The 12,021-nt window shown below is 39.8% G+C and overlaps 1 protein-coding gene across 1 annotated transcript in view; it reads right to left on the bottom strand.

The window, feature by feature from the left end:
* LOC149008268 (PHD finger protein ALFIN-LIKE 1-like) overlaps window positions 1-10,777 on the bottom strand; it is a 28,987-nt gene extending 18,210 nt beyond the window's left edge. Inside the window, exons 1-3 of the mRNA XM_089166094.1 lie at window positions 10,421-10,777; window positions 10,290-10,322; window positions 9,906-10,128 (exon numbers count right to left, since the gene is read on the bottom strand). Of these exons, the coding sequence (XP_089022220.1) occupies window positions 9,906-10,128; window positions 10,290-10,322; window positions 10,421-10,520 (356 nt within the window). The 5' untranslated portion in view covers window positions 10,521-10,777. The remainder of the gene's footprint in view (window positions 1-9,905; window positions 10,129-10,289; window positions 10,323-10,420) is intronic.
* Between the last annotated feature and the right edge of the window lie 1,244 nt (window positions 10,778-12,021).

Raw genomic sequence — 12,021 nt, 5'->3', positions numbered from 1 at the left:
AAGTATTAAAATGACTTGGAGTCTATGTTTGTTGCAGCTAAGTGGTGGTTGCAATTTGGACGTGATTCACACAACTTGAGTAGGATTGCAAGCAAAGTGCTCTCCCAAACATGTTCTGCCACTGGTTGTGAGCGAAACTTGAGCACCTTCAGTCTCATTCACTCGAAGAGGCGCAACCAATTGGGTGTGAAGCGTCTAGAGGACCTTGTCTACATTCATTATAATATGAGACTGAGAGAGGATCATATTAGACAGGGGATGGACAGAGGGAGCACCAATATCGAGTTGGCCGACATATTTGAGATGGATGATGATGATAACCCAGTAGTTGACTGGATCAAGGACAGGGGAGAGCCATTGTTGGATGAGGAAGGAGGTCGTCCCAGGAGACAAATTGCAAAGGAGATGGGGGCTGATGTGGATGAGTACATGGCCCAAGAGGGGAGGGCACATGCAGAGCCCGCCCGTCCCTTCGTGCCACACCCTAGTGCATCCACCCAGAGTGAGGATTTGATTCTCTGGTCTGACACTGAGGATGAGGTGACTCAGGCCTCCGGCAATGGTGGTGATGATGACGATGGCAATGACGGTGATGATGGAGGGGATGAGGAGGGTGTGGGACCTCGTAATCAGGATTCAGCTGATCCTAGGGACAGACCACCACCACCTGAGGGTCAATGGGGGGAGGACGACCACCAAGATTCACAGGAGATAGTCAGTTCACCGCGCGACACAGGATTCAGACCATACTGGAGCTGCATCTCGAGGCAAAAATGTTTCCTCTACATATTCGAGGAAGGGGAAGGGGAGACAACACGGCTGGAGCAAAGAGGACACGCCATCATATGGGTCCTACTGTCCACCCGATGCCAAGAGCTTGGTGGGATCTATGAGATCGATGAGCATTGATGATGCTAGAGACTCCTCCACCTCTAGAGGATCCGGATGGCATAGGCCTGCACAGTCCTCATATGATACTGCTGTGGAGAGTATTGGTTCTACCGAGTCGACTTATGGTTATGGACCATATGGTGTCCCTCCTGGCTATCATATTCAAGGTCAGGCCTGTCAGCCACTAGTGGAGCCTTATGGTTATGGAGCAGCCTATGGAGCTTATGGTGTCCCTCCCACTGTCGATTATCGGAGTCAGCCACTGGGACCTTATCAGTATCCTTATCCCCTTCTCCTAGTCCTGAGAACCACGGTGCTCTTTCATTTGTTGAGCAGATCTTCCACACTATTCCACAGCCACAAGGCCCACCACCACTAGTTACTTTGGAGATTCACAACTTCCCACCGTCAGGAAATCTTATGCATGTGGATGAGGCCACGTACAGAGATGCAGTTGTTGACTATGTCCAAAACTATATGGGGCAAACATCATGGGAGTTGTATTGTCATTTGTATGGGGTGCAGATGGAAGAGGGAGACCTTGAGGCTTGAATAGAATAGACTTGTAACTTGTAAGTAATAACATTCCCGCTTCTTCTCTGATTCATGTACTATATACTTGGAATGTTGGATACTTGGATGTTACATTTTCAGTAGTTTTTTAGTAAACTAGTAGTTCTATAGTGTTTATTATGCTTGAAATAGGTAGTATGCAAAAATCTAAGTCAATTTGAGTGCATTTGAGGCTCGAAATTGACTTTTCAAGAGTCAGATAAAAATCCAGTTTCGGTCAAAATGTCCATATCGATCGAATTTTTTTCCTTGCCCAAAATTCAGATCCAGACGGCCAATCCAAGCTGGCTCATGTGGATCTCTTGAACCACCCGCCAACCCTAACCCTTTGACCTCCTATCTTCCCTAACCAAACCAAGGGTACTCCCCATTTTCTCCTCAAACAAAGCCACGACTCTCGACCATACTTCTAACTTTGACTCAAACAAGTCTATTTTTGAACATCTATTTGCCACTCAGTCTGATACCCCTATAGTCAATGATGTCAAAGATCCCATCCCTACTGCCCCCACTCCTGAAGTTCCTTCTTCACATGCTTACGCTCCTTTTGGAAATTATGATCCCAAACAGTTCTTTACCCTCGATGACATCCCAGTCACTGAATGGCTAGCCCAATTCCATTGCTCACAACTAAACGCCTGCAAAAAGGCTCTTCTAATGGTACCGCCATTTGCAAATTCTTGGCCAACACCACTAGCACTCTCTAAGAATAGTATCTTGGCCTCCAGGAATATTGGCAATTACAATGGGTCTAGATTCCTCTCACCCGGTTTATTTATGCCCTATATAGCCAAGTTTCGGGTAATCTCACTAAAAAGGACAATCTAAGATTGGGAAGAATTAATGAAGATGAAATATTGTTCTCTTGACAAAAAAGACCTTCAAAAGCATTACAAGCGAATGCTCTCCAAATTTTTCATTCTCGATGGAATGGATGATCCCAGTCTCAAACAACTCTTCATTAACTCTTTCCTAAAACCTCTCGATACAGATGCACTCAACGGATCTTATATCAAAGGGACTCCAGCTAGGATGGCCAACTCTACCCAGCCATTTTGTCTTCCCTAGACAGATTATGCCGTTAGTGTACATTTATATAGCAACGGGAAAAATCTATTGCAAAGCTTGGTTCTTTATGTAATGCATCTCATCTTCAAATCAAGTGCAAAGACTCCAATTGTACTTGTCCAACAAAGAAGAAGTTACATCTCAGAAAAGATTTCCCCAAGCATAAGCATTTCCAAAGCAAATACTTCAGATCCAGATCTGAGTTCAAGCATCGACCCTGCAAAAACTGGAAGTTTCTCTGACGAAATAAATTTTGGGGGAAAAACTTCAGACCGTTGTTATGTCTGTGGCCAGAAAGGGCACTTTGCAAAAAACTGTTCGCGATCGGATCTTAAGAAAAAGAAGGAAATATTAGTCCAGATGGCCCATCAGTTCCTTCTTAAATCAAGTTCTTTGTAAGAAATAAAAGCAAACATCGAATCTCCGTACAGCATTGGTGATAGCGAAGATGAGACAACCCTCTTTATGTTGGATCTCCTTGATCATGAATCTAATACATAGGGTGACGAGGATTCATGATCTTCTAATGACCAGCAAAGTATGATATATCAGATTATTCAACCTTCCTCGGACTATTAGCAATGGCTCTTATGTTTTCCAGCCCCACATTGGAAAATCCCTCCTTGATTTCCCAGATGTCCTTACTGTCCCTCAGCTCCATAAATTTCTGGGATCGTCAACTACATAACAGAGTTTATCCCCCGCAAAGCCAGATACACTCAGCTCCTTTATAGCAAATTCAAAAAGAATGCTCCCCCATGGACAGAACAACACACTCAAGCAGTCAAAAAGATCAAACAAATTGCACAATTCCTACCCTCTTTAGCAACTCCCTCAGGAGGTACTCGGATACTACAGACAGACGCAAGTGATCACCTATGGTCAGCAATCCTTTTAGAACTCCATGGCAAGCGACAGGTCTGGGGATATAAACACGGCCCATTTAGACCAGCAGAATAATCCTACCACAGCACATTCAAAGAAATCCTTGCAGTGAAATGTCGCATAGGAAAATTCCAGTTCCATCTCATTGGTCACACGTTTCAGATTGAAATGGACATGACGGCTTTTCCCAAAACGTTCCAATTCAAGCAAAAGATGCTTCCTGATGCTTAGCTCCTCCAATAGGCATGATGGTTCAACAAATGGTCATTCACAGTTAAACATATCATGGGAAAGACAAATGTTCTAGCAGACTTCTTATCCAGGACCTTCTAACCCATACCAAATGTCCAATCCATCCTCCCCATGTGCTTCCTAATTACCCCTGGTGCTTCTTGATGTAACCCCGAAATTTAGGTTTAGATTTTTAGGATCTTCTGAAGTAGGTCCAGCACTCAATTAGGTTAGGGTTTCTAGGGGTAAACTAGGGTTTCTTGAGGTTTTGGCTGGGATTTTAGAGGCCAATAAGCTGCTGGTATTGTGATTTCATGTCTAATATTTAATAGGAATTCAAACTCAGATTTGGAAATTCCTATCCTTGGCCAACTAGGTCTGAGTTAGGGTTAGGGTTTTCGGGATGGAATCCGGCTAGGGTTTAGGATGGGCCTAGGATTGCTGTTCAAACCTGCCGTGAATGGGTTACAGATCTGAAACAAGTGATGTTTGAGGTTTAGGTTTGAAACTGGAATCCTAATGCAATTGGGATTAGGTTAGGGCTTCAAAAGTTTCGGCCAGTGGGTTTCTGGACTCTAACTTTGCTGGTTTTATGTTTCAAACTTAGGACTCAGGGTTTTGGAAAGGTTAATGGGTTTTGGAAGGTCTGGGTTAGGGTTTTATGAAGCTTCTAAAAATTCTCTAGAAGTCCAAGGTCGAAAAAGACTTGCAGAAAAATTCAGATTAGGGTAAAATAGGTTGGATAGGTTAATTTGCTTTGGGTTAGCTCAATAGGGGCTGGGGCGGGGGGTTTAATTCAAGGAGAGGTGCTGCTGCTTGCGCAGAAACAGGGAGGCGTAGGAAGGGCCTACGGTTGCAAGGGATGGGGTTGGGGATGGTACGAACTTACTTGTGAATGGATGCTTGGCTGGAGTTGCAGAAGAATGCTTAAAGAAGATGCTGAAATCTCAGAATTGAAGAAGACGAGCTTCTAACCCAGCTGCAGGTCACCCTCCCAGGGATCCCACGACTATATCAGTCTATTCTCAAAACTCAATTCATTCAATCAATCAAATTTGTCAATTAAACGAGCAGTCGGGGTATTTATAGCCATTCCATACCCAACTAAACTCAAAGATTCATTCCTAATTTTAAACATGCTCCCAATAAGATTTCCAAAAGGACATAACTCTTTCCTCATTTGAAACAACTCAAAATAAAACTCTAACAACACTTAAAAAGGAATCAAATTACTACGAGATTCCAGCCCTTAGATTGGAAATTGGAATCACTATTTGTGACTAAACAAACATTTTTAAACCAAACTCTTACTTAACTAAAATAGAACTAGTTCTTAGAATTAAGGAACCTTATCCTGACAACTCAACACTAACTTTAATAGACTTTAACTCTTAAACTAGTGACTCAAACAAAAAGATAAATATAGATCCCTGACCTTGGGATCATGGGGAGTAAAATAAGACCCATATTGGGCCCCAAAAGGTGGGAGGCTTGGAAAATGACCAAAATACCGCTGAGGTATTCAACCAGCCGTAGGTGCACTTTTGGGTTTCATTTTGGGCCCAACTTTAGGGGGGCCATCCTCGGACTCATCACTTCTTCTTCTAGGCCCCAAGAAGACCCTCCATCAAAGTCTGATTCGGAATCAGAAGACCTCAACCGTTACTTTCAGATCTCCCTCCAGCTATCTATAATGACATTTCTTGTCGTACTAGCATCAGCAGGTTTGAATCCACTTATAAAGATACCCTCTCCGTCTAGGTTTCTAGGTATGGCATAACCAACAAATGGTTCAAATGCCATCCTTGCTATCCTTACCTCACCTTGTTCACAATTGACCAATTCTAGAGTTTCAACAAAGAATACTATGTGTTCTTCTGGAATCTCTTTGTTGTCTACAAGGTAGCCCTCTATTTCCCTGCCCAACCTATCAGCCATTATCTTTACTGTTGCAACCAAGACCTTCCTCATGTTCCTGTCAGGTCCAATCAATGATACCATGCCTAACTACTTGAAGAATTCCAGTCTCTCGAATATATTGGCACACAATTCTTCAAATCCTAGACTGATGAATTTGTCATCCTTTCGTATTTCACCGCTCTCCTGATCATATTCATCCCACCTTCGTACAACCCACTCCTCCAGGTGAAAACCATTATATGGCCTATCATGCTAGACATTTTACTTACAAGACCATGGATTATGATCTCTATCATGCCCATGCAAATGAGTTTGAAGAACGGGGAGCATTCCAACACCAGACAATAGAATACAATGATGTAGCTCTCAAAAGTATTCCAGCCCGTCTGATAGGGATCGATGATGCTAGGGAACAGAACCATCTTCTTCAGGAACCAGATATAGCTTATCTGATCACCATGTACCATGAATACATGATGAATCGCGACTACTTTCAAACAGCCAGCCTGCAGATTATCATTCAGATTGGGATATTGACTTTGACTAAAATCATCTTTGTGCTGTATTTGTATTGTATTGGTATTTGTGTCGTATGTCATCCTTGTATTATGATGCAAGCAATGACGTAAGCAGTGACGTCGTTTTGCATTACTGAGTTTACTTTCATTTGCATTTCATTTGCTTTTATTTGAATTTCATGGAAGGGTTTGATTTTATTTGAATTTCCTGTAAGTTTGGTTTGCCTATAAAAGGCATGAAGTATGAGCAATGAAGAACAAGGAATGTTAGACCTCCTCTTTAACCCTAAATTCTTATGTTCGTCAAAGATTTTAAGTTACTGGAGTTTTCTTCAGTTTTATATATTTTTATCATACATTGGGTGTTGATTGAAGTTTTAAAAATTTCCCTATCATTAGGTTTGAAGAGACCACCAAAAAAAAGAGAAGACGAAGAAAGAAAGAAGGAAAAAAATACACCATTGAGCCATTATGTAGGATAACAGCTGCACTTGACTTGCACAACAAGGCCACCTTGCTCCCTGTTCCACACTTACACCCTCATCTAAATAGTGCAATACACTGGGTGTTGATTGAAGTTTTAAAAATTTCCCTATCTTTAGGTTTGAAGAGACCACCAAAAAAAAGAGAAGACGAAGAAAGAAAGAAAAAAAATACACCATTGAGCCATTATGTAGGATAACAGCTGCACTTGACTTGCACAACAAGGATACCACCCAACTAATCCCCACCTTACACCCTCATCTAAATAGTGCAATCAATGTTGTGGAAGTTGACACAGGAAGTGGATAAATATCAGATGTAGACGGGAAAAACAATCAAATCGGGTTTTCAAAACAAAGTTAAAGAATTGGAAGGATCTATATGGTAATGACTTAATAAGTTTGCTACGTGATTGCATCGCTAAGGTGGTTGGTTGTATGCTAGCAACAACAATAACAAAAAAAAAAAAAAAAAAAAAATTGCAAAGTCTTAGGAATTTTTAAATGGGGTGGCATGCTGGTCATGGGGTTCATTGGTGAGTTTAGGGAAGAACTGGAGGATTAGTGAAAACTGCTTGCAGGAAATACTAGAAGATGCTTATAAACAGCTTAGTCCCACTTTTCAGCGGAGAAGGAACACCAGATAGAAAAACTCACTATTCATGTTGCGGTATAAGAATATTATTTCCAATGTCATAGTTTTTTTCATTCATTATGGCCATTGTCAACTAAGTGATTTTCTAAGCTGCTTGTTGTGAAGCTACCCGATTTGGCTGGAAAAACTTGTTATCAAGAGATCCTCAAGGTTTTGCAAGAAAGAAAGGAGATCCAGAGGAGCAGCCAATTGTAAATGCAGAGATGAACCTAATTCCGGAATGACACACTATGGGAGGGGGGAAAAAGAGGATTAAATTACCCTTATGCCAGTACAAGTGACCAGCATTCCTTCTATGATAGGAAAAGCATAAAATTCAGCTCAAAAGCCACAAGCACTAGCCATTACAGATGCAGTAGAGAAAAGTAATATATATTTACTGTAAATGCCGCACATGGACAATGCACAATTATAAGCTATATTCGAGCTACCACTTTTAGTAAACCAATGCTAAAATACACATAACATGTCACGACCCCAATTCCTAAGGCTTGGTGGGGCCCACATTACGGACATTCAACCAAGGCACGTGACATTTCCTCTCAATATCAATATGTTAAAAGCCATTAAAAACAATACTAAACTAAACATCTCCAAGGACCAAGACAGATAACCTATCTGACAGTTTGACTCATATACATATGTATACAGTCCAAAGTCCTATTATGTTTACATTTGAGTTTTCAATAGTATCTAATTAAGTACATACAGCCTCAAAAGAAATATATACATTCACAATCCATTATCACATCAAAGTCATATAGCATTATGCATTATAATTTTCTTTTCATTTTCCTTTTCTTTTTCTTTATTAATCCAAACCTAAGCGTTACCTATAGAGAGGACACCTTCAGTCTAAACCACACAAGTGGCATCAGTCTCAGTCTTTGTCTTAGAGGTTCTCATTAAGAGATTCTCTTTTCAGTCCTTTGGCACAAGGCCAGGTGAGAGAAAGAGGGGGAGGTGACACCTCCCCTCCCCGAAGATTATGAAGTGTCTTCTAATGCACGTACATGTGACATTTATGAGAAAAGAGGAAGTGACAGATAAGTGATGTCTTCATATTATTATTTTATATAGGTAATCTTGATAAGATAAAGAAAGAGAAGTGAAAACAAAGAGGAGAAGTTAAGAGTGAAAAGAGAGAAAGAGGGGGAGGTGTCACCTCCTCCTCTCTCTCCTTAACCTTTCATATTTTATATAATAAGTGTAATATAATTTAATATAATATGTGTGTGTGTATTTAACTAAATAATTAGTGGGCTTCTTTATGGGCTTGTGGGCCCGCTCCATTTCGTTAAACAGAGCCCAAATAGAGGTGCAAATATTAATACCTTCGGGTTTAGAAAATTATGCTGATCATTTCCTTATTTTCAGTTCAGTCTAATTCCATCGTCATGGGACCCACGCAATGTCAGATCTCGACCAAAATACTAATTGGAATCTAGTTCCACTTAAGCTATCATTTAATTACACTCGAACCATTTGGTTAAATCATCAACAAACAATCTTAACACATGGTACAATCACCATGATCCTTTAATAATCTTGAGGATTGAAACATTCCAATACAATGATAAAATAATAATATAAAAATATGCGGGGCATCACATAACACCTTCAAAATCCCTACATAGATAAGATACCTAAAATGGCCATGCAATCACAATTAATCATATTCATCACCAACCAATCAAAAACTTGGAACTCCTCCTAAGGAACACAACAATTAAAGAAATAGAGACACTGACTAACTAAGATATAATACAATTCAAATCAAATTAATCAAATAAATGATAGACTTAAGTAACAAACGTACATGGAACACCAAGGAGTTAGAGCAAAGAAAGGAGGTTGAACCTAATGAACTTTTTAAAAATTATGCGGGGGGAAAGGTAATATGGAAGATTACCAGTTTTGAAGGAAAAGTAATTAATAGAGTAAATAAGCGAAGTCTGAGTCAAAAGTTCAGCAAGCTCAAAAGAAACTTCCACAGTTATGCCATAAGGTCCAGAACAATCAACATACTATATAATGAGCCTTCAAGTATAATTGATTGAAAACAGAATTGGACAAGGACAATATACAAAAAGGAGATCTTCCACAGGCACTATTAACTATTGCGAGAGGGCTTCACACATTAATTCAGAGATTTTTCTCAAAGACCAACTCAATGGCGAGTTAAAACACCAAATGGCAGATATAGGATATCAGGATGACTGCAGCAAAAAGGTTTCACAAAGAAACGAGATTCTTCTCAAAGACCCAGTAGTAAGTAAGAATGAAACCACCAAATGTCAAGTGTAGGATATCAGAACAATATGATGATATTCTTTTCCATCAACAGTCACTAGGCAGAGGTGTAATCATTCTGAGGTGTTATCATTCAACTAACCACCAAAGCTACGAAATCAGAGTCAAAACACAAAGAAGCTTAACATCCTTTTGAAAACATAGCAATATTAAATTCAATTCACCACATCACTAATATTTGACATTAAGATCAAGCCACCTCAAATAGTAAACTATCCTTGAAATATGCAAATTGATGCAACATAACCGAGTCAGGTGGTCTAAGAAAGCTAGTCATACTAACAGCATCAAAGAAACAAACTAAACCAACCCAAACAACAGTAACAATCATGGTGCAAGAACAGATATAAAGATCAAAAGATCCTGTACCTTTCATTGCGATTCAAGGGGGCCCCAAAAAAAAATGCCACAGAGAGCAACCAAGAATCACTGTGCACAGCAATCAAAGAAAGCCAGTCTTTGCGGTGCATCCCATCTCTTGCGAAATTGATCCCCAACGCTGGCTCAGGCAGCTCAGGCGGAACCTCCTCAGCAGGAAGAGTTACTTCCCAGCTCTCATTCGGGTGTCCGTATAGACACAAATTCTCTTTCTCTAAACAATTCAAAAGAAAACAATAAAACAAATAGAACAAGCAAACCTCTAATTTTCTTTCAAGCTAATAAAGCTGACCTAAGCAAGAAGAAAACCCTAACTTCACAATCTGTAACCGAGAAATTGTCGAAAAAATTAACAGATAATAAAACTTTACTTACCAGGATCGCAGAGTTGGTAAAATTCGTCAACATCTGGGAGAAAGAAAAGAAACTAACAATGACTACGTGGACCAACAACGAAGATCAAGAACCCAAAAAACAAGGTTTTAACTAGAACAGTAGACAAATACCGTAGGTCAAGGCTCGAAGTATTCCAGTCCTCCGAGCACTGAAATCTTTGAAGATCTCTTCCACTGTGCGTGGATTTGAAGTAACGGAAGCCATTTCCATACCTCAGAAGCTCAATCAAGCGAAGCAGATCAACTGTCAAGAAGATCAAGAAGTTTCAAAAGAATTAGAATTGCCGAGGTAGTAAGAAAAGCGCATGGGCATTTCTTGTGAGGTGTCGGGGAGCGAGTTCCATTGTAACTCTGGTAGTGGTAAGTGGCAACAAAGACGAAATACGGAAGCGGAGCGGAGAAAGCAATTTTACTCTCCCAACTCCCAAGTTCGATCTCGAAGTTCCCAAACCAGCTTCTCTAATTTGCGCTGGGACGTTATTCTAAGCTGCTTGGTCCCATCATATTAGACTGTTTTAAGCCACCGGAATACCAGTTTAACCGGTCAAAGAGAGTCAATTGGATTTAAACCTGTAACTGGATAGCCGAAATCCGCGCATTGGTATTCGTTTTAGGGTGTCCGTATCCGAAATTTTTCTTATAAAAAACATCCGTATCCGTATCCGTCCATTAAGCAATCGGATTTGGATTCGGATAATTAATAATTGGATCGGATAATATTCGAATAAAAAAATTATCCATATAGAGTAAAGTATTCAACTTTTTTTATCTGAAAATGGATGATAATCGGATTCGAAAACTGGTATTCAAATTCGGAAACCGGCAATCGGATAATCGGAAATAAAAAAATTATCCGGTTAGAGTAAAGTATTAAACATTTTTTTCACAACAAATAGCTAATAATCGGATTCGGATACCGGGTAATCGTAACCGGAAATTGTAAATCAAAAAAAAAAAAAATGGCAATCACTAATCAATAATCGGATGGTTTATCGGATCGGATTATTATCGGATATCCGATAAAGTTTCGGATTCAAATTCGGATGCCTTAGATAAATTTCTGCCGGATTCGGATAGCGGTTTTGCTAATCGAATTCAAATTCGGATATTGGTGTATCCAAGCCGAATTCGATCCGTTTACAAGTCTAATTTAATTGTTTTACAAATGAGAAAAATAATCCTAACTGCTTTCGTGCAATCAATAATTTTTTCTTATTTTTTTGGTAGATGGTCAAGAATCAAGATACTGTTTTGGTTTTCATAACCAAAAAAAAAATTTGTTTTGGTTTGTCATTAGAGTTGATATGGTTGGACCAAATAGGTAGTCCGAGCAACCTTAAAGTGAATGATTTCAGCCGACCAGGTTAGGAGACCCGAATGGAAAGGACTCCAAAATGAGTAAGGCATACCATTTTCAATAATTTTTTCTTATTTTTTTGGTAGATGGTCAAGAATCAAGATACTGTTTTGGTTTTCATAACCAAAAAAAAAATTTGTTTTGGTTTGTCATTAGAGTTGATATGGTTGGACCAAATAGGTAGTCCGAGCAACCTTAAAGTGAATGATTTCAGCCGACCAGGTTAGGAGACCCGAATGGAAAGGACTCCAAAATGAGTAAGGCATACCATTTTCAATAAGCACTTCGAGATCTACGGAAGAAATCCCTACTAGCCTGGGATTGACTAGGTCTAACAGCTGCTTACCATACTTAA

Source organism: Hakea prostrata, chromosome 8 (genome assembly GCF_041222555.1).
Source record: "Hakea prostrata isolate BN-2017 chromosome 8, UWA_Hpros_2, whole genome shotgun sequence".
NCBI lineage: Eukaryota > Viridiplantae > Streptophyta > Magnoliopsida > Proteales > Proteaceae > Hakea > Hakea prostrata.
Note: the sequence above shows the minus strand (reverse complement) of the source record. Positions and strands in the feature narration are given on the sequence as shown.